This window comes from Galleria mellonella, unplaced genomic scaffold (assembly GCF_026898425.1).
Source record: "Galleria mellonella isolate WM207_F2 unplaced genomic scaffold, CSIRO_AGI_GalMel_v1 utg99, whole genome shotgun sequence".
In the NCBI taxonomy this organism is placed as follows: domain Eukaryota; kingdom Metazoa; phylum Arthropoda; class Insecta; order Lepidoptera; family Pyralidae; genus Galleria; species Galleria mellonella.
Window position 1 is genome coordinate 2,864,148 of NW_026442184.1, and position 26,008 is coordinate 2,890,155.

At 37.5% G+C, this 26,008-nt stretch overlaps 1 protein-coding gene across 3 annotated transcripts in view; it reads right to left on the bottom strand.

Moving 5' to 3' along the window:
* The window catches only part of LOC113521412 (calcium-transporting ATPase type 2C member 1), a 53,880-nt gene that overhangs the window by 9,514 nt on the left and 18,358 nt on the right, over positions 1–26,008 (bottom strand). For all 3 annotated transcript variants that reach the window (XM_052903008.1, XM_052903007.1, XM_052903009.1), the window contains exons 3-18: positions 24,588–24,753; positions 19,460–19,616; positions 13,998–14,256; positions 13,322–13,559; positions 12,903–13,034; positions 11,911–12,077; positions 11,381–11,526; positions 10,941–11,146; positions 8,882–9,061; positions 6,265–6,362; positions 5,269–5,356; positions 4,385–4,514; positions 2,862–3,031; positions 1,557–1,720; positions 625–758; positions 292–395 (exon numbers count right to left, since the gene is read on the bottom strand). In XM_052903008.1, the coding sequence (XP_052758968.1) occupies positions 292–395; positions 625–758; positions 1,557–1,720; positions 2,862–3,031; positions 4,385–4,514; positions 5,269–5,356; positions 6,265–6,362; positions 8,882–9,061; positions 10,941–11,146; positions 11,381–11,526; positions 11,911–12,077; positions 12,903–13,034; positions 13,322–13,559; positions 13,998–14,256; positions 19,460–19,616; positions 24,588–24,753 (2,539 nt within the window). The remainder of the gene's footprint in view (positions 1–291; positions 396–624; positions 759–1,556; positions 1,721–2,861; positions 3,032–4,384; positions 4,515–5,268; positions 5,357–6,264; positions 6,363–8,881; positions 9,062–10,940; positions 11,147–11,380; positions 11,527–11,910; positions 12,078–12,902; positions 13,035–13,321; positions 13,560–13,997; positions 14,257–19,459; positions 19,617–24,587; positions 24,754–26,008) is intronic.

Below are 26,008 nucleotides of genomic sequence, written 5' to 3' on the forward strand. Positions count from 1 at the left end.
CTTTTCAGTAGATGAGCCGTCAGCTTGTTTGCCATTCTAAGTATGACAAAAATACATATTTTTATACGCCACATTTCAACAACATATTCCACTCAAACCAACAGGCCAGAAGGGTTAGAATACAGGAAGGGGTAATTAATAACGGGGATTTAGTAGGGGGACACGTCGTCCTGATATACACAGTTTAAATCACGGATAAAAGCTAGTCATCTACATTTGTACATTTAAGGCAATCTTTATACCAGTTACTGATTTTTTAGAACGCAAATTCATATTCCAAATATGACCTACCATGTCCAGTGAGCGCCTCCGTCTGGAACACCCGCTGCAATGGCGGGAAGTACACCACCAGCATTTGACCGACTAAACTCAGCGTCACAGCCACCAAGAACATTCTGGATAGAAATATAATACGTTAATTTCAAAGTCCTATAGATATTTTTTATAAGTTTGTTACTTTTTCACACTAAAATAACTAAACAGATTTGATAGAAATTTGATGCATAGGTAGGTTATATGTTAACTTAGCACATAGCATACTTTATATATTGATTATTGCGAGTAAAACCGCGAGATACAATCTAGTAAACGAAAAAGATGATAATGAAGATGGCGGCCACTCACTTGTTAGAGAATAATCCCACTTGGAATACGGATTTCGTTTGCGAACGACAAGAGAGCGCGTTGAACATGTCGAAGAGCACGAAACACGTGAAGGTCATTGTGGTGTCGCGCGGCGTTATCTTGTTGTCCGACATCTGGGGGGCAAAGATTGGAATAATTGTTTAATAATTATACTACAATTATATTATCAGAACATTACATTGCATCGGCTATTTTCTGACTACTGATGAACATAGGCCTCCCCTATAGACTGCCAAAAGGAACAGTGGCCTTGTTGTTTATGGTTGTTTTCCATTGCCCGTAGTTGGTATGCTTGTCAGGCGGGTTGGCAACCGTAGTTTGGCTTTTGATGACGTTTCACACTTTTTTTTTATATTATATTAGGAATATTATTAGGGAAGGCCTTGGAGAGATACATACCAAAATCATGGTGATGATAATGATATGTTTAATCATTAAAAAATATTGCAAATTATAATGTTCGCAGTATACACACTTGTATACAGACGCACACGCACGCGCATTTGTGTGTGTATTTTTTATAGGATTGCGTGTGCGTGCATGTATTTGTTATGCAACTAAGAATGATAAACAAGCCGATGGCCCACCTGATGGAAAGTGGTAACCGTCGCCTGTAGACATGAGCAGTACCATGGACGTAACAGTACACACACATACTGTTTCACCCATGATACCCCCCATGTGTTGCCATTCCTGAGGACTCAGGTGTTATTCCTCTGTACCCAGTAAATTCACGCCATATTCCACCCTTCAAACCGAAACACAGACCTGCAAACACAACTGCTTCACGGTTGAAACACGAATGAGACAGAGGTACCCAAGCAACCAATTTTTATACAGTCTCCCTCTGGTCTGTGTGTTGTAAGTAATACAAATGCCGTTATGTAGCCGGATGTGGTAGTTGCGCGCACCTCCCTGTTGAAGACCCAGAGCGTGCCGGCGATGATGATGGCGGCGGCGAGCAGCACGTTGAGCAGCAGCGCGCGCGAGATGATGCGGCGCGTGGTGTCGCGCGGCCGCCGCGCCACCACCTCGTGGTCCACCGGCTCCACGCCCAGCGACTGCGCCGGCGGGCCTGCGAAGCAATCCTACACATGACAATAATAATAGCTAGCTCTGAAGTACGGCCTCGCGAATGAGACGTTGCCGTACTATAAGTACGAGCCCCAGCCAGTCCTCGAAAGCGACAGCGTCAGGCTCTACTGGGACCGATCCATCATCACGGACAGGACAGTTCTTGCGAACAAACCTGATATCGTAGTGACGGATCAGGCCCACTCGCGGGTGTTTTTGGTGGATGTCGCCTTACCGCATGACGAGAACCTTGTGAAAGCCAAAACCGAGAAAAAGAGAAAATATCTCAACCTGGCTCACGAGGTGACCGAAATGTGGGGAGTGGCGCCCACCAAAATCATTCTAATCGATATGTTGGTGAACGGTCTTATCCCAACTAGTCTGGACATAATCTCAGACAGTTGGGATTCCGAGGCGGCTCACTCCCGGGAAAGATGCAAAAAGCGGTGCTCTTAGATACCCGCATTGTACGCTGGTTTCTCTCCTTAGGGCTCTGAACCTCGGCCGATTGTGCTTCTGCGGGGAGAAAGGGATTGTTAGCAATGGAGTTTGACAACCCCATTGCTAGCAATATGCCCTATTAGGTCGACCTCCACGTGGTTAACCCTGGAAACCATCGTCAACAATTTTTGTTGAATCGCCACGATGAGCTAACTGACCTGCTTCATCCTCACCTATCATCTCTCACTGGTGCCCCACCGGTGTATACCGATAGCCCGGGTGGAGTTACCATTTCATTATCACCCATTAAAAAAAAAACTCCTCGCTGTCTCTACGTGGAACATATAAAAGAAAAACTATTGTAGAGGATCATTGTAAACGCAATAAAACCATACATACAAATACAACGATTTTGAGAATTTTTGTCTGTTTGTCTGTACATTTGTGCGCGCTAATTTCAGAAACTTAACCGACTTGAATGGGGTTTACACTAACGCATTACGGTTTGCTCCACTTAACATTTAGTGTTTGTTTTATTTTAATCGGTTCATAAATAAAAAAAATATATAAATCTAAAGAAACTTTATGCAGATAGATTATATATAATATATCACATTTTAACTCATAGAATATTTCATATAGCGATTCACGCGGGCAGCGCCGCGGAAAACAGCTAGTTTTATTATTAGGATTAGACATACCGTCCATAATGATGTTGATCCACAGTATCTGCATGGCGTTGAGCGGGTTCGGTATGCCCATGAGGGTCGCGAGCGCTATGAGAGACAACGCCGCGATCGACGTCGACAGCTGGAACCGCACGAAGTTACGGATGTTGTAGAATATGCATTTGCCTTCTTCGATTGCGGCGCTGTAAAAAAAAAAAGAAAATCTAGGTATTTTTATGCAACTTGAATGTCCAATTTTTTTTATGCAACTTAGTATGGCAAACAAGCTGACGGCCCACCTGATGGAAAGTGGTAACCGTCGTCTATAGACATGAACAGTACCATGGACGTAACAGAGTATACTGTTTCGCCCATGATACCCCCCATGCGTTGCCATTCCTGAGGACTCAGGTGTTATTCCTCTGTATCCTGTAAATTCACGCCATATCCCACCCTTCAAACCGAAACACAGCCATGCAAACACAGCAGTTTCACGGTAGAAACACGAATGAGATAGACGTACCCAAGAAATGGACTTTTGTACAAAGTCTCCCTCTGGTATACAAATTTGCATATGCGGTAGCGATATCGTATCTATCGAGTTGATTAATTTTCTACTTGTCTAGAGAGGCTTTATGTAATAATTTATTTTGTATAACAATAGAATTTTTACTCAGCCATTTTATTTATTTATTTTTTATTTAAGCGACTTTTTTGGGGTAATAAAAAAACAAGTTTAGGAAATGTAAAAGTTCATGGTTTCTATATATGTATAGGCAACAGTTACAACGTTCTATCAGGTGGGCTAACAGCTTGTTTGCAGGGGGAAAGGGATTGTTAGTAATGGAGACTGAGAATCCTATTGCTAGCAATATACCCAACCAGGTCGACCTTCTCGCGGTTCTCCCTGGAAACTATCATGGTTAATTCCTAATGAATTCATCATGATGGGCTAACTGGCCTGTTTTCATTCTCATCTATCACCCTTCACTGGTGCTCCGCCAGCGTATCCCGTTAGCGCGGGCGGGGTTACCATACCATTTTCACCCATAAAAAAAAACAGCTTGTTTACTGTTCAAAATGTCATAAAGTTAAATGATATTTAATATCTATCTAACTATACTTATAATAAATCTGTAGAGAGGTCAATTCTGTACATGAAATATATTTCCAAAATAACTATCAGGGGGTGATTAGTGATCGATACTGATGCCACAAACCACAATAGTTTCCAGGGAGAATTCGGAATCACACTCTGATTATTACGTTCAGTGTGGTATTAATTAAATAATATAAATATGAGGGCTTACCATGAAATGTTTTTCGAAATTTCGGAGCCAAACGTAACACAAATTTGATGTTAAAATTACATAATACATGCCGTTTGGAAATATTAAAAATGTTAAAATATTGTTCCTTTGGATTTTTATGATAGGATGTATGACGAACGAAATGTTAAACTCCATTTATTGATCCGATTTTGGTATAAACAAAAACACGAAATTGAGTCCAGAATTTCGGAATTTCATTTCATGGTAGACCCGATGGTCACGTACATAATGGTGGCGAAGTCATCGTCGACCAGAATCATGTCGGCGGCCTCCTTGCACACGTCGGTCCCGTTGCGGCCCATGGCGATACCGATATCAGCTCGCTTCAGCGCCACGCCGTCGTTCACACCATCACCTGCGTTGATTTCGAAACTACTTACTTCACTAGCATGGTTTGTTATATACTAGAGACCTATCTCGGTTTCACACGATTTTTTTATTAAAATACAGTACATATTTCTCTATTTTTTTTTTGGTTCCGTACCTGGAAATAAAAAACGGAACACTTGTAGGATCACTTCGTTGTCCGTTCGTCTGTCAGTTAAGACCCTTTTTTTAGGAACGCATGGAGGTATCAAGTTGAAATTAACAACATATACTCAAGTCAGCATTCTCTTAAAACAGTAAAAAAAATCAAGCTTAAATCAAATCAAATCGACGAAAAAAATACGGTTATGTATCATTTATATCGCTTATTCTGAGTTTCGCAAAGGGAATTAAAACTTATAGGGTACTTCCCGTTGACCCAGAATTATACAATTTGTTTACATGTCATGTAGCACAAGTAAAGTAAAAAATCTAAAAACCGGAAATTTGTAGTTATTCAACAAAAAAGGATTGATGATTTTGAACGGAACCCTTATTGCGCGAGTCCGATTCGCACTTGACTTCTTTTCTACACCACTAAGGTGGCAAACAAGCATACGGCCCGCCTGATGATAAACGGTTACCGTAGCCTATGAACGCTTGCAATACCAGGGGCACAACGCGCGCGTTGCCGACCCTGAAGGCAGCTCTTTATCCCTTATTTAAAAAAACCCATGCTGTAGTCCCTTGGGGAAATCTCTATAGGGAGTTCATTCCGTACTCGCTAATACTATCTTATTTACCTGTCATGCCGACAATGTTTCCGAGCCGCTGCAAAGATTTGACGATCGACAACTTGTGTTTCGGCGTCACCCTGTAGAATACGCTCACCTATAACAAATAATTTATCATGTAATTTTTTTTCGATTACTTGCAACACTGAAATAAGCGCGTATTGTTTTGATTTAAAAAAACACAAACCAAAAAAAATCAACCAAACGTCGAATAAGCTGACAAAATTTAGACACCTTTTTGATACTCTGTGCTCTATCTATATAATAAAGTATGTAAATTAGTTTTTTTTTTTTTTTATACAACTTAGAATGGCAAACAAGCTGACGGCCCACCTGATGGAAAGTGGTAACCGTCGCCTATAGACGTGAGCAGTACCATGGACATAACAGAGTATACTGTTTCGCCCATGATACCCCCCATGCGTTGCCATTCCTGAGGACTCAGGTGTTATTCCTCTGTACCCAGTAAATTCACGCCATATCCCACCCTTCAAACCGAAACACAACCATGCAAACACAACTGCTTCACGGTAGAAACAGTTGGCATTGTATTAACATCAGTCGCGACTATATTAATTGATGAATATCTAATCTATGTTTAATAGATTAATATTAAATAGATAGATAGACAGATAAATACTCTTTATTGTTTCCTCCAAAAGATTACAATAGTAAACTTATTATAAATATAAATAATTACAAGAAATAATCACAATGAGAAAACAATGGGCGGCCTTATCGCTAAGAGCGATCTCTTCCAGGCAACCTTTGGATGGAGAGGAGTAATTTAAATAAATAATCAGTAATGTAATTATATTAAATTATTATTAAAATAGACGTTACACACAAAAGTGACTGGTATGCTTTTTTTATACCATGAAGGTCGCAAACAGACCAACAGCCTGTCTGGTAGTAAACGGGTAGTATAGCCTATGGACGCTTGCAATACTAAAGGTTTCACGGCAGATGAAAAGGCAAAGTGGTGATGAAGTCGTGGAAGCTCACCGTATCAATAATCCTGTCGAGCTCTTCATCCGTCATGGAGTCCAACTGTTCGCCAGAGAGTGACTGCGAGTGCAGTACATCCAGACCGACCATTTGGGCTGTCACCAAAATGAAAGTTAGATTAGCGTGCAATAGTTTTTATACAAATCAATTTATTTATTGAGCAGTAACTTTTGAACTGAAACAGATAATATCTGTGTCAGTTAAAAAGGCATTTTTTTTTAAACATAATTTCATTCGAAAATTAAAATATCATTTTTTTATTAAATAATAATAATAATAATTTTTATTTTAGACTTTTTGGTTCATTAAATATTTATTAGTAACAATATTCTTAAAAACTAATGTTAGTAAATTTACATACACAATACACATACACACACATACACACATACAATATATTAAGCAGTATACAGATAATCACCGCTGCACAATTCCATTGGAAATTGCGCAGCAGCGATTAACGTACACACAGTCCAGCCTGCTTGCTATCATACTCAGGATGCTGTTGGTGCTGGCACGTACTCTGCGCACCAGGGATGCACACCTTTTTCGCATCGTGGCATAAAAACAATCTACACGATGCTCAGCGAACATCCCTGACGCGCTGCAGAATCGTGGCAGCCCCATCAACACCCTGAACGCGTTATTATATTGGATACGGAGATCGCTGTAGGATTTTTGAGTATATACAGCCTACAGGTTGCATGCATAGAAAGATGTGCAATGTGATCTAAATAACGTAATTTTAACTTGTCTAGAGCACCGCGCAAACCTGCGTGCTATCATATTCGCCCTCACCGCCAGCGCCCTCCGCTCCCGTTCAATGTCATCATCATCTTTGAGATCCGAGGCCAATTCATGTCCTAAATATTTAAATTTATACACCCTCTTCAGCGCTATACCCTTAAGTTTAATATCTGGAAAGCCTATTGAGTTTTTGCCTCTGCTCTCAAAGACCATGACCACACTTTTCACAGCATTGTATATCAGTCCGAGGCATGCAGCATATGACTCGCAAATAGCCACGAGTTTTTTAAGTCCACATATCGATGCGCTGAGCAGCACCATGTCATCAGCATAACTTATATTATTAACATTAATGCCGTCTATGTGACAGCCGACACGGGTACCACTCAAAGCAACAATCAGATCATTAATATACAGATTAAATAGTACCGGCGAAGACAACCCTCCTTGCCTCACACCACACTCCAATCTGTATGACTGCGACATAGTCCCCGCCCATCGCACGCTATTGAGCTGATTTCCATACCAATATTTGCAGATATTTATGAGCTCTGATGGTAATTGAAAATTTTCGAGCTTTTTCCACAAGATGTCATAAGAAACCAGATCAAAAGCTCTCGACAGGTCGAGGAAGCATGCATGGACTGGCGTTTTTCGATTTGTATAGTATCTAATAGCATGCTTAACACAAAGAACAGCGCTTTCAGTTGACAGTCCAGTTTGAAAGCCAAACTGGTTGTCATGAAGTTTTATATGCTGAGTCAGTCGAGAGTTAAGTATGCTATCAAAAACCTTTGAGACAACAGTAGCTAAGGAGATTGGCCTATAATTATTTTTGTCTGTTATATCAGAAATTTTATTCTTAACTACAGGTATCACCACTGTTCTAATCATCTCCGCCGGGGAAGGGATTGTTATTAATTAATTTAAATTTATTTTCTTATTTTTAAATTAATAAAATAACACAAAAAATGCCTTCCTTGCCCTAAACAAAATCTTGTAATGTTGCTTGAATAAGATTCTCGACGTTTCTGTTTGACATGTTTTTTTTTTGTGAGAGAAGTGAAATAAATAAATGTGTAAGGAAATGGCAAATCACCATTTTTTCCGTGGCACATGTACACATATTTCTAAACGTTGTTACAGACATAGATTAGAAATGTTTTGGAGCGTGTGTTTATTATAATTTCTATACACTATTATGATTACACTATACTGTGATAAGTACAGTACAGTACACTGGGGGGAAGGGATTGTTAGTAATGGAGACTGAGACCTCGACCGACCTTCTACCTTTCTAGATCGACCTTCTCGCGGTTCTCCTTGCAAACTACCATGGTTAATTCCTGATGAATTCATCATGATGGGCTAACTGGCCTGTTTTCATTCGCATCTATCACCCTTCACTGGTGCTCCGCTGGCGTATACCGTTAGCGCAAGCGGGGTTACCATACCATTTTCACCCATCAAATAAAAAATAGCCCCATTGCCAGCAAAATGCACTCTCAGGTCGACCTTCACGTAATTCCCCCTGAAAACCATCATGGTTTTTTTTATTGGATGAAGATGGAGTGGTAACCCTGGCGGGGCAACAGTGAAGGGTGATAGATGAGAATGAAAATAGGTCAGTTAGCCCATCATGATGAATTCATCAGGAATTAACCATGATAGTTTCCAGGGGGAACCGCGAGGAGATCGACCTGGTTGGGTATATTGCTAGCAATGGAATTCTCAGTTTCCATCACTCCCCCCCCCTACGGCAATGGGGCTATTAGACGTCATTACTAACAATCCCTTTCGCCCCTGTAGTGAGGAGTATGTATAGTATGTAGTGTTGAGTATGTAACGTGCAGTGGTTTATACCGACCAACAGCGAGTGCAGTAGGCCGCGCGTCGCCGGTGACCATCTTGACAGCGACGGCGGCGCGCCGCAAGGTGGCGACAGCGGCGCGTACGGTGGGCCGCGGGGGGTCGCACACGCCGCACACGCCCGTGTACGTCAGCGCCTCCAGACTTTCGCCGCGGCACATCGCGATCGTGCGGAGACCTACGAGCGACGGAATTTAATCGCTGCTCCACTGTTTCACTGACTTTGTACAAAAGTCGATTGCTTGGGTACCTCTGTCCCATTCATTTTTTGACCGTGAAGCAGTTGTGTTTGCATGGCTATGTTTCGGTTTGAAGGGTGGGATATGGCGTGAATTTACTAGGTACAGAGGAATAACACCTGAATTCTCAGGAATGGCAACACATGGGGGGTATCATGGGCGAAACAGTATACTCTGTTATGTCCATGGTACTTGTGTATAGGCGACAGTTCCACTTTCCATCAGGTGGGCCGTCAGCTTGTTTGCCATTCTAAGTTGTATAAAAAAAAGTGGAGGTTTTAATTTGTCTGTCTTCCTAAAAACTTACTTCGACTTCACACGAGCAAATAATTAGACCTCTAATTTCAAAAGAAACAATAAAAATAAAAAACAATCCATGTGACTCATTGGTAGTGTAGCATTTTTTATTTGAAAGATGTTTTTAAAACTGTTAATTTTTAAATTTCAATTTAATTACACAAACAAGTATTCAAATCTTTTCGCATTATAGTTTACATATTTACATAATATTAATTACACGATCAACGAAAATTATCAATTCTAAATCGGTTTTTAAAAGTTCTTATTACGACCCATGTTAAGACCATGTATTACACTCCTACATTAATTTTACCTTTCTTCAAGTTTATCTATAAATATAAAATCTGATTATATACTTTATTCTTTATTGTACACAAAACATACTGGTAATTACAATTCATTATAAACATAATGTACAAAGGCGAGCTTATCTCTAATAAGAGATTTCTTCCAGCAAAACCTTTCCATGTTAATGTGTTATTTTATAAATAAAAATAGGCAGTCATACGATCTGCATATATTGCATAAACGCATAAGTTATGTATACACAAAGAATAATACAAACTACACATTATAAATTACATAAAATACCCTGTAAACATACACATATATTTACACAAACATACATATACACATACATATATATACACATATAAACATATATAAATATACATACACATATACATAATACGTCAGCATAGTGATAAGTAATGCTCTCTTAGACGACGCTTAAACATGCCTATACTTGCCGATTCCCTTATTTCGGATGGCAGACTATTCCATAGTCGAATGGATATAACTGTAAAGGAATTCCCAAAAGCCTGAGTATGATGTGGTGGAGTTCTTAGAAGTAATCGTGTCTGAGGGCGAAGTGGTTTATCTCTTGAATATAAATATTCATAACGCTCGCGGAGATAACAAGGAATGGAGGGATTATGCAAGATATTGTAAAGAAGCGTCAGTATATGGACATTCAATCGAAAACGTGAAGGTAACCATTTCAATTCTTTTCGATATTTGGAGACATGATCAAACTTACGCAAACCATAAACGAAACGAATGCATAAATTTTGTAGACGGTCAATTTTAGAAAATAACTCTGAAGTGGCGTCAAGAAAACATTACAAAATATAAAACATACATACATTATATAAAACAAACATATCAACAAAAACGTTGTCAATTTTTAAGTAAATTAACTTCATTAAATAAATAATTAAAACAACTACAAAACACTACTTATGGATATCCAAGACACGTTAGGGGCCCATTTTATTTTGAAAATTATTGTTATATATATGATCATTAAAAAAATCAATGAAATGTTATGAATATATAACATATTATGCATATAAAATAATCAATGAAAACAGCTACTAAGCGCTATTAATATGTATTCAACAGGTTATGGGCCCATTTTATTTTTATAATTTTCACTATATATGTTTATTAATATAAGGCCGTAATATTTTTATAAGTATTGATGACTTAAATAATAAACATAATATATGCTCTCACCCATTCTCCCGATGTTGTACGCTTCACTGAGAAAATCATTCTGCTTATCTTTGGTCATAGGCGCATAGTTGCCCGCGCTATCAATGTACCGCGTACACAGAGGCAGCACTTTCTCTATCGCCCCCTTCACAAACACTTCCTCTTTAGGTTTTCCCTCTGACGAGAATTTTGGGGCACATTTCACCACCATCATTTTCGTTTCAGAACTGTAAAATGAAATAATTTATAACGGATTTGGAGAATCAAATGTCATAAGAGGCGACTAAGGGAACATAATGGTCGAAGGTTGAGCAGTAGCGTCCCTCTTAAAACATCACAATAACTTAACTGTGGTTGCCAATCCGCCTGCCAAGCGTGACAACTATACTACACTATTGGTACAACCCCACCTACGGGAGAGACCTATGTAGTATATGACCTATTTAGTTTTCAGTACTCACCTAAACGGAATTTCATGCAGTCTGGTGTACTGGTCTCGCACGTCTTCCATACCGTTCTTCATTGCGCAGGCGACCAGCGCGCCCTCTGTCGGTTGCCCATACAATGTGTCGTTGCGGATAACCGCATTGTTGCACACTACTGCCACCTGGCGGAGAAACAACAAAGTACAATAGCTTAGATCTTGCATATATTTTTATACAATTCAAAATGCAATAGTAAACAATCTGTTAGCTTAGCTGATCAAAAGTCTAAACTATTATTTGTAATCGTTCTGATGGAATGCGGTATACCGTCGACTATAGACATAAACAGAAGATGGTCGTCACAGAATACTGAGACACCCATGGTACCCTTGACGCACTGCCATTCCTGAGAATTAGGATGTTATGCTTTTGTTTATCCTGTACTTTCACTACTTCGCAATTACAACTACTTGATGACAGAATCACCAGTGGAACAGTGGTTCCCAAGCAAAGTCTCTCTCTGGTAGGTTTATAATGAAACATCAAACATTCTTATTATCAAATACCTCTAACATGCTGTGCACACCCATCCTGGCCACGTCGAGGTCGCGTCCCTTGTACGCGCGCAACTGCACGTCGCCGCAGGCATTGTAACCGGTGCCGGTGACTTCCGCGATGTGCCCGCCAGATGTCGATATTGTCGTTACAGTCATCTCATTTTGTGTCAGGGTACCTGTATAAAACAAATAAATAAACTCACGATTATAAGGAGGAAAGGGTTTGTTAGTAATTGGGGTCTAGCTTCCCCATTGCCAGCAACATACAGCCAGGTCTACCTCCTTGCAGTCCCCCCTGGAAAACATCATGTTTATTTCCAGGTGAATTCCTGGTGTATTCATCACGATGAGCTAACTAACCGGCCTTTTCATTCTCATCTCTCACTGGTACCCAACCAATGTATACTGTTAGCACAAGCGGCATGACCATTCCATTATCACCCACTAAAATAAAAATAAATCTCACGATTATAATTCGTAACCAGGTAATCAGAGGGGGTTTTTTTAATGGCTGACAATGAAATGGTAACCCCGCTCGCGCTATTGATATACGCAAGCAAGTTACTAGTGAGGGTGATGAAAGGTAAGAATGAGAACAGGTCAATTAGCCCATCGTGACGAATTCACCTGGAATTAACCACGATGGTTTCTAGGAAGAACCGTGTGGAAGTCAACCTGACAGGCTATATTGCAACTCCCCATTACTAATAATCCCTTCCTCCCAAATCAGAGGGTTTTGCCAACTATTATGAACAATAGATATACCTATATCTAGACACATTAGAACGCATCAATGAAAGGAGAGAGGGGATACTGAGGTAACTTGGATTCATTTAATTTGTTATTGGATTACATTGCCAGCAGTAAAACCACTAGTACCCATTAGAAACAATACCCCCCCCCCCTTCCTATTCTCAAAATTAGTCTGAAACAAACTGACACAAGGTTTCAAAGTCAGAGTAATATATAATATACCATTAAGCTCTCATCACGGTACTAACCAGTTTTATCGCTGCATATAACATTGACGCAACCAAGTGTCTCTACCGTGGGCAATTTCTTGACGATTGCGTTCCGTTTCGCCATCCGCATCACGCCAAGAGCCAACGTCACCGTTACCACTATTGGTAGGCCTGGAATAGATTATTAATCATTAACATTACGGTAAAGTTCGCCATGTGGTCCCGGCATAGAAAGGGCCATCCCTTCCATTCCTATGGGTGTCGTAAGAGGCGATTAAGGGAACTTAATAGTCGAGGGTTGGGCAGCAGTGTCCCTCATAAATATCACTAAAGCCTAACTGCAGTTACCAACCTGCCTGCGAAGCAGTTTTTCGATTTAAAATGTGGGAAAAAGCTTATTCAGATTGTTTATTGAGTCAGATTATTGATTATTTCAAGTTACTTAGAAAAAGAACTACCTTCTGGTATAGCAGCAACTGCCAAGCTCACTCCAATCGTGAACATGTCCTGCAACGCCTTCCCTTGTAGCCATCCAGCGACCATGATGAAGCCGATGATGCAGAACGAGTACATAGACAGTTGAGCACCGAGGGTATCCATCGACTTCTGGAGCGGAGTCTTCGGGGCTTCCTCCGCTTGCATCATGCGGAATATATCTCCAAATTCGGACCTCTCTCCCGTACTTACTACTATACCCTGTAAGAATATGGGATAAATCTCAAAATTCTGGATTAAGTACTATCAATCGAGTAAATATGCCGTTGCAATTTCCAAACGCGAAAAGTTGATAAGTTTTTTTTTATACTACCTGGTGATAAGCGGTTACCGTAGCCTATGAACACATGCTTTTACCAGGGGTATTTCGCGCGCGTTGCCGACCCTGAAGAAACTTTTTTACCCCCCTTTTCAAGAACCCCATGCTGTAGTCTCTTGGGAAAACCACGACAGGAAGCTCATTCCATAACCTAAGTGTTCGTGGGAGAATCTCTGAATCCGCGTTGTACGCGACCATTAAGGCTGTAGGGTATTTCAGTAAAACAATGTGTGGCATTGTCCCTCAATGCTCCTCCCTAGCTACGACCTTGAGAAGCAGGCAATTGGCGTAATTGTAAAACATTATGGTATTATATTTACCTTAGCATTACCGCATCGCACCAAGGTACCCATAAACGCGATGTTATCCTTATTCACCCTGCCGGCAGCGGCTTTATTCGGTAACACACTCTTCACGGCCGGCTCGGTCTCTCCCGTGAACGAAGACTCGTCGATCGCCAAGTCGGTAGCGTCGAAGAGGCGAAGATCAGCCGGCACACGGTCGCCAACGTTCAGGTGGACTATATCGCCGGGGACGAGGCTTCGTGCTAGGAAGTGCTCCAAGTTGCCTTCTCGGAAACTGCGGAAAATCAAGAGTAATGATTAAGTTTAGTAGACTGTCCAACTCGCGTTTCTGCAACGAAACAGATGTGCTTGATATGTGTGTGCTTGTTCAGTTTGATATGTGAGAATAACACTATATATCCACTCATAAATTGTACAATGAGCATCAGTGTATTTTGACATATGATATAATTTTTTAAACATTCATGTTTCTACCGTGAAGCAATTGTGCTTTCGTGGCCGTTAGCTTGTTTGCCATTCTAAGTTGCATAAATATATATATATATATATATATATATATATATATATATATATATATATATATATATATATATATATATATATATATAATACTTTCCATATATATGTATGTATATGACAGTATACCAATTGTCATTAAGTGGGCCGTCAGCTTATTCCGCTAAATTCAAATAGCCTTACTAAGGACTTAATAAAAAAAAAAATTACATTAATTTAAAAATCAAAGTAAACCGATTTTAAAAGTATGGACCCAATCTGATAATATATACTTTCAGATAAAAAAAGATAGCGAGTTATGAGGTAACAAACATAAAAAATACCACCGTAGAACCTTTTTTTGAAGACGGTTAAAAAGATGTGTTGACACCGTGTTCTGTTTACCAGAGAACAATTTATAATACGAATTACCTTTGCAACATATAATTAGTTGAAGGAAGTTGCCAGTAATTTTTGCTCTGCACGTTACATTGTTGTACCTAGCAATTTTATGGTTATTGCTAAATGAGCAAGCGAGTTAAACACCCATATCGTACAATGGTCATGTCATGTAATTCCATCGCAATTTATAACAGTGGATAGATACATAAGTAACTTTAATCTATATAAATAACTATTTATAAGCGACGTGGAATTTGGAATGACAAAAATACTAATATAGCCATATATAAATCAGATATCTCCTTTGGAAAACACCCTTCATATCCTAAAGAGATAAAAAAACAAAGCTACAAAAAAACATCTTAAAATTCCTATCACTGATAAGGAATTAGCAGCGAAGTTTAAAAAAAAAGGGGCGAGCACAAAAGATCATGGAAAGACCACAGTGTCACAGGTTTTTCTGCCTGAAACGACCGACTATAAATAATAAAACTACTATTAAGCCAACTAAAATAAAAATACTCAAGCAGACAGACGTCTTACCATCGTAAAAAATACCAAATTGTTCTTAGAAAAATACAAATATGACACGGAGACAATTTATTCTTAAAAAAATTCATATATACGTCAACGCATTTGCTTATTACTTTTGAACAGACTTCAAAAAAGAAGTACTCAATTCGGTTGCATTTCTTTAATGTTTTTAACCTCATAACTCTTTCAGTTATAAATCAATTTGGAAAATTCTTTTTTTTCTTCTAAAAGGATATACCAGAGGAAGACTTTGTACAAAAGTCGACTGCTTGGGTACCTCTGTCCCATTTGTGTTTCAACCGTGAAGCAGTTGTGTTTGCATGGCTATGTTTCGGTTTGAAGGGTGGGATATGGCGTGAATTTACTGGGTACAGAGGAAGAACACCTGAGTCCTCAGGAATGGCAACGCATGGGGGGTATCATGGGCGAACAGTATACTCTGTTATGTCCATGGTATTGCTCATGTCTATAGGCGACGGTTACCACTTTCCATCAGGTGGGCCATCAGTTTGTTTGCCATTCTAAGTTGCCAAAAATGCAATCAGTAAAATTTTTGTCTGTCTGTCTGTATGTTTGTTATAGAAACATAAACTACTCGACGGATTTTAACGAAACTTGGTACAATTATTGTTCATACTCCTGGGCAGGTTATAGTATACTTTTCATCACGCTACGATAAACAGGAGCAGAGCAGTGAAGGGAAATGTTGGGAAAACGACAGAAGTTACTCCATTTTTAAGATTCCGTCGTGTGTGCAGCCTTAATGGTCACTTTTTAAAATGTAAAAATGTCCGCCCGTGCGACGCCGGGACGGGCCGCTAGTATATTAACGAAAATAAAATATGAAATAATAAATATTCCCAAAGCGGGTTAACGTCAGGCAGTCGGCCAGTTGTAAAACTATAAGCCAAATCTTTCTATGTGAATAAAAAAAAAATCACGCCGACCCCAAATAATAATTGGGAAAGGGGTTATATATGTTCTCCATTAACCAAAGGTTGTCTACAAGAGATTGCCCTAGCGATAAAACCGCCTTTTGTATCTTTATATGTATATTCTAATCTGTACTCCATGCTACTGTATTTCAGACGAATTGTTTATATGTCATTGTTTATTTTTATGTTTTTGGTGCAATAAAGAGTTAAATAAATAAAAGGGTAGGACAACGATGAAAACATGGAATAATAAAGATAACGGACAATTTACTAGGAAATTGTAACTGTCTAAAAATAAACCCGCGGAGATGGTAAAACGTGAGACGTGAGACGAATAAAAGCCGAGCTGTCTTAATAACAGTTTCGGGACGTCCACAAATAGAATCCAATCGATTGCATTTATAGATAACACATGACCTAATGCTTTATTTATTTACCTAGTTGACACCCGCGACTTTGACCGCGTAATATTTATTTATTTATTGATTTATATATATTCTTTATTGCACTAAAACATACAGTAACAACAATAAGTTAATAACACAGTTAGCAAAGGCGAACTTATCTCTAAAAGAGATTTCTTCCAGTCAACCTAACACAGTGGCATAGGAAGTAGTGAGTGGGCAGTAGTAGTGCTAAACAGAAGTACATATATGTGTAGGTACATGGCGGACTTAATGCTAAAAACATTCTCTCCCAGTCAACCATAAGAAAGTGTCAGAATACTCGAATGAGGTACTAGTAATTATTGATATACATACATACTATTTCTTTATTTATTCTTTATTGCACAATAAAACTTTGTACAAGTGGCGAGCTTATTGCCACATGGCATTCTCTATCAGCTAACCATTAGGTAAAAACAGAAAGCGTATGAAGGGCAGATGTGGTGCAAAATATGTGACTATTGGTATGGCGAAAATCAGAATGTAGGCTTGAAATTTTCACAGGTTTGTTAGTATGTATCTATGTATGTACACATATCTGATATGTAAACCACGTAACACCAAAGATTGTATTTATAGATAACATATATATATGGTACATAACTATTATCAACTGTACGGCTGTGCTGACGATTTAATAAATTAAACATCCAAAGTACCACAAAAAACCGACTTCAATTATTATAAAACCAGTTATCCCGATTTAAAAACTAAACGACTGAACTGATTTATATAAAATTTCTATGAGAACAATCTGTAAGTATATCCTTTCAGATAAAAAAAAGAGAATTTTATACTCTTATAGCAAACAAGCATACGGCCCGTCTGATGATAAACGGCGTTAAGATAGCTTAAGAACACCTGTAACACCAGGTATATCACTGGCACGTTGTCGACCGTTTAGAAACTTTGTTACACTATTTTTAAGAACCCCATGCTGTAGTCTCTAGGAAAAATCTCAGTAAGAAGGTCATTCCACAACATAAGCGTATAAAACTATCATTTTCTTTCTAACTGCACTGGGTTGGCTGGAAAAGATCTCTTTTAGAGATAAGCCCATCCTTGCTAATAATTTGTTAAACTAATCGCTGTATCCCTTGTTCAAGTGTAATAAATTTCATTTCATTTATTTATTCAATAACAATCATACAATTGTGTTTGAAATAAGTTACAATATTAGATAAACTAAAAAGTAAAGAAATAAACAATAAGGTCCATTAAAAAATAAAGAGTAAAAAACAAAATGATAGCTTATAATAGATAGTAGATAAATTAATAAACACACAATTAATAAATTCGTCTAAAGTATAACAAAATATCAACAAAATAGCTCTTAGTTTAGTTTTGAAGGTATTGAAATTATCAGTGATTTTCATATAAGTGGGTAATCTATTAAATAATTTGATTGACTGGTAGAAGGCACATTGTTTTGCAACTCGGAGTCTGAGACAAAAAGTATATACCACATCTTTTCTTCTTGTATTTAATCTTATCTGTCTTTCCTCTTCATTTTCATATAAATTTATATAAAACTTGTAACTAGATACAAAACCTTAATAAAATACTGGTAAGTATAATATAGTAATGATAACAAAATGAAGATCAAGGTAGACCTCTTCAACGCGACGAGGTCGACAAGAGATGTGGCCTCTCTCTATTATAACGAGTAGAACTTATACATACCAACAGAAAAAATACTGTGCCTACAAGTACTATAAGCACGGTACTTTTTATATGAACCAATATAAATACATATATATAAAATACTAGCGGCCCAGTACGTGCTTCACTACGTATAAAGTGAAATAGTAAAAAAAAAATAACATCAATATCGCTGACAATTTGCTTTAATCGAAGCACGTTAGAAATGAAATGACCGCATGAATGACATAACAACATGCTTATACGGTCAACACTGAAAAAAGTTTCAATTTGATAGCACTATCTCCATCTTAAAAAAGTTTGAATTTGACACAAAAATCCCCATTATCAAAATGATCCGCTATTTATTGAATTCATTTGTTACAAAAAATGTGATAAATGAAGAACCTCTCGACCGATTTTGTGCAAACTTCACATAAACCATCTACTAAATATTGCGAACAAAGCCTAAACATTTGGTTTGAATAGGTGAGTACGTTCTTGAGTTATAAAATTACAACGAAAAGTGGCATTAATTTTTATATACATATATATAGATATATTCCATGACTCTGCTTCCGTGGAAAAAAATTTTCAACATCATCATCATATCACCCCATTAAGTGTCGACGGCTGAACATAGGCTTCTCCTATAAGGAAAATTTTGCGAAAGGTACAACTTTATTAGTAAGTCATCATGAATTACGGAGGTGATACCTCCGTTTGAATAGAGAATGGTAAATTAAAAAAAAATGTTCAGAGCTGTTTATTAAAATTTGTTTTTATTAACAAAATGGACCGCCCCTTTCTTTCCTGTGGGTGTCATAAGAGGCGACTAAGAGAACTAAATGATCGAGAGATGGGCAGTAACATTTTTCTTAAAACATTACCAAAGTCAAACTGCGGTTGTCAACCCACCTGCTAAGTTTGGCAACTACTGGCAAAACACTCCTATAGCTTAGGTTCAGCAGTGAACAGTTAACAGCTGTATTATCATCATCACAGATGGCGAGTACTAACTCACCAGTTGCATGACGGCGGTACTAGCTTGTTCAGCTCCTCAAGCGACTTCTCGGAGCGGTACTCTTGCACGAACGCCACCGTCACCACGATGATTATGGCGACCGTTATTGAGATGGCATCATCGAATTGCCGCATGCAAATACTGACGACGGCCGACCCTGTGGACAAAAGAAATATTTTTTTAATTCCTAAGGGTTTTTACCTCTTTCAAGTATTATATCTGAGGGACACTTTGTACAAAAATCGTTTGCTTGGGTACCTGTTTCTACCTTGAAGCAGTTGTACCATATTTGCATGGCTATGTTTCGGTTTTATGGGTAGGATATAGCAGTGAATTAAGAAAGTACAGAGGAGTAACACCTTAGTCCTCATGAATGGCAACGCATGGGGAGTAACCATGGGCGAAACAGTACACTCTGTAATGTCCATGGTACTGCTCAAATCTGTAGGCGACACGGAAGGAGAGTCACTAATTACTTTTGCGGTCTCTAAGACACGAAAAATTATAAAATAAAAGAAGAAAATATTTATTAGTCACTTTTTTTATTATCAAGGAGGGAAAGCAGACAGTACACCTGGTGGAAAACGGCTACCGTCGTTCATAAACACCTGCAGCACGAAATGAGTCGCTTGTGCGTTGTTGCTGGCCTTTTAAATATATTTATTAACTTACTAGGAATATAAATGGATTTATTAATATTAGATACGCTTTATTTTATTGAGTAAACCTGAAAACATTATAAGCTTAGTATTATGAAACTGCAGTGATTAAACGGCGCCTAACTAATGATAAGTTAGTAATACCGATGCTTTCATTGTAAACTGTGTATAATTTAGGAAAGATCGCGTTCCACATTTTTTTTTTAATATTAACCTTTATAATCTGTAACATTCTTTGAAGGAAACAAGAAAGAGCTTCTATTCATCCATTCATTCATTTTACTTTACAAAAAATCGATATCAATTGTATCCAAATCAATTGATTAGATTTAAAAACTGAACTACTGTTCTAATTATGGTAAAATTTGAAGCAATCTGTAATCATACCGGAGGGAAGGAATTGTTAGTAATACGGACTAACAGTCGCGTTACCAGCTATATATCCTGTCAGGTTGACCTCCACTTGGTCCGCCCTGAAAACCATTATGTTGAAATCCAGATACATTCATCACGATAGGCTAACTGACTTGCTTTTTCATTCTCACTTATCATCCCTCACTGGTGCCCCACCAGCGTATACCGTTAGCGCAGACGGGGTTACCATGCCATTATAATCCACTAAAAAAAATCTGTAAGCACACCCTTAAATAAAGAAAGAATTTTCCAAGTCGGTTTATAGAGTAATGATACCCTCATTTTACATCAAACATTAACCCTTTGAGTGCCGACGAACGCCAGCGCGCTCATGCGCATTGCTACTAAAAGTGCCACGAGCGTCATAGCGCTCGTGAAATCAGTCGCTGTTTAGCTTGCTGTAAAAAAAAAAATATTAAAGTTGGATAATTTTTGGAGGAGATACAGTTTTTTTAGGGGCAACGGTAAACGACATCAACACGACAAAGATTTCTTTGGTATTTTTAAGTAGATATGAGTAAAAATCAATGACACTAAAAGGGTTAAAAAAATCCAACCGAATTGAGAACCTCCTTCCTTGTAAAGTCGGTTAAAAATGTTTTGACACAATAAAACCTACGTACTTAATTATGTCAATGACAAAAAAAAAGATGTCGTTTGTTGGTTATTCAAAGACGTACAACAAATATGTTCATAGGTGATTTAAACAATACAATATAAAAAAAAAAACACTTAGACTGCATTTGAGTAAATGTTATGCAACTGTACACAGCTGCAACGTATGTTTTCAGTGACATATATATGAACTACATAAGAGAAATATAATTGAAATGTTCTTCAAATAATCATGTATAGGGGAACCTGATGAACAACGGCACTTTATGTACCCAAGTAATCCACTTTTATACAAAGTCTCCCATGGTGCATTTTGCAATATCTTTACCTTTTTTTTTTTTTTGCTTTAATTGTTATAATTCTTTTTCATTGGCAATATTTACTCCCGTATCGATCTTTATTAAGATAGAATTGAAATAATAAGTCAGATCCAAATTAGACATATTTTTAAATGAGCCTAAAAGAAATCGAAGTATGACAGATGAAGCAAAGAAAAAGCCTTTACCAGAACAATAATCATTCTAAAGTTAATTTGGTAGACAATGCCTATAATAACATTATTTCCGACTTTTATAACACACATTTTATTATATTCAGTAAAATTTAAATAAATAAATAACGAATTCTTTGGGAATAGGTTTTTTGTAATATTTAAATTTAAAACTCAATTTTTTTTTTGTTCCGCAACGAATCGGAACACATAACAAGACGAGGATAAACCTTAATTGTAAAAAAAAAATCAAAATCAGTTGGCAATTAGCAAAAAGTTGTTTACACTAAATAAAAATAGAAATAGCAAGAGAACGAAGACTCGCTCGCTTGGTCTAACTCCACTTTAATAAGCACAACGAACCGTGACGCTGCTGGCAAAAAACGTGGTAACCACCAACCAGTTTCAAACAAGTGTATGGTTATTCGGTGACAATGACCCGCAATTAAATACATTGTAGCCGGAACGAGTATTAACTAAGCAAACATTGTAAACGCATCATATTAATGCGACTTGAATATTGAAAATTCTATTTCTTTATGCTGAAATATATATATAAAATTCTAGTGTCACAGTGTTTGTTACTTTGTTTGTGTACGGTGTTTGTGGCTTTACCGATTTTTATGAAATTTTGTGTGCATATTGGGTATGTCTGAGAATCAGCCAACATCTATTTTTCATACCCGTCAATGATAAGGATGACCCTCCCCAAAATATTTTTTTTTATTTTTTTGACAAATTTTTCCCATTTTATTTTATTATGATTTAGCATTGAAAAATACATACAACTTTAAATTTTCATCGTTTTACGATCAACCCCTGTATTTTAATTGCGATTTTTATATTTCGCAATAAGTGGTAAAACAACGTTTACGGGGTCAGCTAGTATGTATACAAAAAATACTAATTTTTTTGTCCTTTTTCTAAATGGCACATAGCGGGAAAGGATTAGGGAAGGGAAGGATACGGACAACCAGTCTCACTGCTAGCAATTTACCCTATGAGGTCGACCTTCACGTGGTCCCCTCTAGAAACCATGGTGCTGAACTCCAGGTTATATATTCATCACAATGGGTTAACTAACCCGCACTTTCATTCTTATTTACCATTCCTCACTGGTGCCCCGCCAGCGTATACCATTAGCGCATGCGGGGTTACCATTTCATTGTCGTCCATTAAAAAACTACTGTTACTACAAATGCAAAAGTTTGTGAGATTGGATGGACGTTTGTTACTCTTTCGCGCAAATTTACTGGACGGATTTTAATGAAACTTGGTACATAGATAGGTTGTATCCTAACTTAAAACATAGGATATTTTAAATAAACATTCATGTCGACAAAGTTGCGAAATAGAGCAAGTATCCAATAAATAAACGTTAAAAAACGTTAGTAACATACTTAATCATTCCAGGCGCGTACTTAGCGAACATTTAGCAGAGCTACTCGTACCTCTAGTTAGACATACGATTCTAGTATGCTCAGTTCCTCTATTCGTTCATTAAGCAGCCAATGAACTCAGTGATGCGAAAGTATTGCTAGTGTACAATATACATGCAAATTTTTGTATTAGTACCAAAAACGAGTGTTCCTTTGATAAGACTTTAAATATAAATCTAAAAATCATTAAACGAAATTTCTAATGTAAGTAGTATATTAACTTATTTTAACATTTATTATTTAAGTAGGTAGGTATTATATGTATTTATAGTGTATGTATTTATGTAATATTTTATTATATATTTTAATATTTAACTGTATATTTATTTATGTATTAATAGTTGTAGTACTTCAACTGCCCGCTAACGAAATGCTTTCTCACTGTATTGGGTTAACTGGAAGAGATCTCTGTCAGAGATAAGTCCACCCTTGCTCACAACATTTATAAATACATTATTTTATATGTAACTTACAAGTGCAATAAAGAATCAATTTGATAAAGAGGTTTGGAGTTTCGCTGAATCCGCAATACAGCGAAGCAACTTATGTACTGGTATCCCATGGTGATCCATGGGGTACCAAGATAATGACGATTCATTATCATAATTTTACCAGAGAGAGACTTTGTACAAAAGTCGTTTACTTGGGTACCTCTGTCGTCGTTACCTATATCGTCCCATTCGTTTTTCAACCGTGAAGCAGTGTTTTGGTTTGAAGGGTGCGATATGGCAGTGAATTTACAGGGTATAGAGGCATAATACCATAATCCTCATATAAGGTATTGGGAGTTATCATGGATGGAACAGTATACTCCGTTATGTCCATGTTACTGCTCTAGTCTATAGGCGACAGTTACCATTTTCCATCGGGTGCGTCGTCAGCTTGTTTGCTATTCTAAGTAGCCTAAAATGTACCGATTCCGTACTGTACCCACTAATTCTGACAGATTTCTAAATTGCCTCGAGCTAGAATATTCTGGATACTACCCCCCGATGTTAATTGCCTGGTGCCTTCTATCACACGGTATCCTATTGTGTAGCACCTTTATTATTAATTATAATTAATTATAATTAACTAACTTTGTTCTACGAATTCGCCCGAATCAGTAAGTATAATGTAGCCTATGCGCCAAATTAGGGTATAACCTACCTATTTAATTATATATTTAATATTTTATAATTTTCTACTGCTTAGTAGTTTGTGTTTATACAAATTCATAATTTATAGAACTATTTAACTATTTGAAAAAAGCAACAGCTGAGTGTCTTGCTCGTTCTTGGCTGAAATTGTTTTCCGAATGGGCGGTAAATTAATGAAAAAATGACGATTAAAAATACTTAAATCTAAGTCTAATTGAATAATAATATTTCTATCGTTCTTTTTTTTTCACTATGCACCAAATTCCATTCAAATACGTACAGTAGTTTTTACGTGACAGAGTAACAAACAATCATCCATCCATCTTTAGAAACTTTCGCAAAATTAATAGGATTACCAGCCATTGAACTCACCAAGTAGCAGCAGTATCAGCGGGTTCTGGAACTGCTCTATGTACTTCTTCCACAAGGGATCCTGTTCCTTCACCTGGAACTCGTTGGGGCCCACGAAGTTCATCCGGTCGTTGGCCTCGCGCCATGATAAACCACGACGGATGTCGACGTTCAGGCGCTCAGCCACCTGGCGGAAATTTTTTTTAATCGACTTTAGAAATTATATAATTTTGCATTCCACAAAAAAGAATTACTTGTCACAAGCATCTGTTATTCTCTTTTAAAAACTACACTACCGGACCTCAACTGAAATTTATGGGACCAATATATCATTTCAGATAAAAAACTTTCAAATCGGTTAATAACTGACGAAGTTATAAAACAAAAGAAATTAGAGCCGAATCGAGAAACTTCTGTTTTGAAGTCAGTTGAAACCTTTTAAATATTTGAAAGCTAAAGAACTAAGTATACATATATTATATTAAAAAAAAAAACATATACATACATAATTAATAGGAGGATGGACTTTTTTTTATGGGTAAAAATGGTATGGTAACCCCGCCTGCGCTAACGGTATGAGGAATGAGGAGCATTAAAAATATTGACAAACAAGGGCATAAACTGTTATTTATCCGGGTATATCAATACATCGCAGTGGGGGGAAAGGAATTATTAGCAATGGAGTCCGACATTGCTAACAATATGCCCTATCAGGTCGAACTCCACGTGGTTCCCCCTGGAAACCATCGTGAACAATTCTTGTTGAATTCGTCACGATGGGCTAATGACCTTTTTTTTTACCAATAGCGCGGGTGGGGTTACCATTCCATTATCACCCATTAAAAAAAAATACATCGCAGTCACGTGGACGAAGTCGCAGACAAAGCTAGTTTACTAATGTATGGTAAAATAAATATCATATCACACATGAGTTGAAACATAAAACATCATTTCCAATAACGATAAAAGCATTCAAATTAATGACAATGACATAAATTTTGTGTGCTGCACGATTGTTCATTAGAACATCAACATAGTTATTAATTATACTTCATTACCATGTAAATGTGTATACGTGTACATAACAAGGTTTTCGTTAGTATCCGACCGAAACAGGTGGTCTACCATGAAACGAAATTCCGAATTTTCGGACTCAATTTCGTGTTTTTGTTCATACCGAAATCGACCCTTTAAATGGAGCTTAACATTTCGTTGATCATAAATCCTATTCTAACAGTACTGAGGAACGATATTTTAATAATTTTAAACAGCACGTATTATGTAATATTAACATTAAATATCTGTTTCGTTCGTCCCCAAAATTTCAGAAAATATTTCATGGTAGGCCCTCAGGTTTTACAGCCGAAACCGAAACCTAAACTTACTGAAACACATTTAAAATTTCTCTTCTATACTGAAATCTAGTGTATTTTTTACACAAT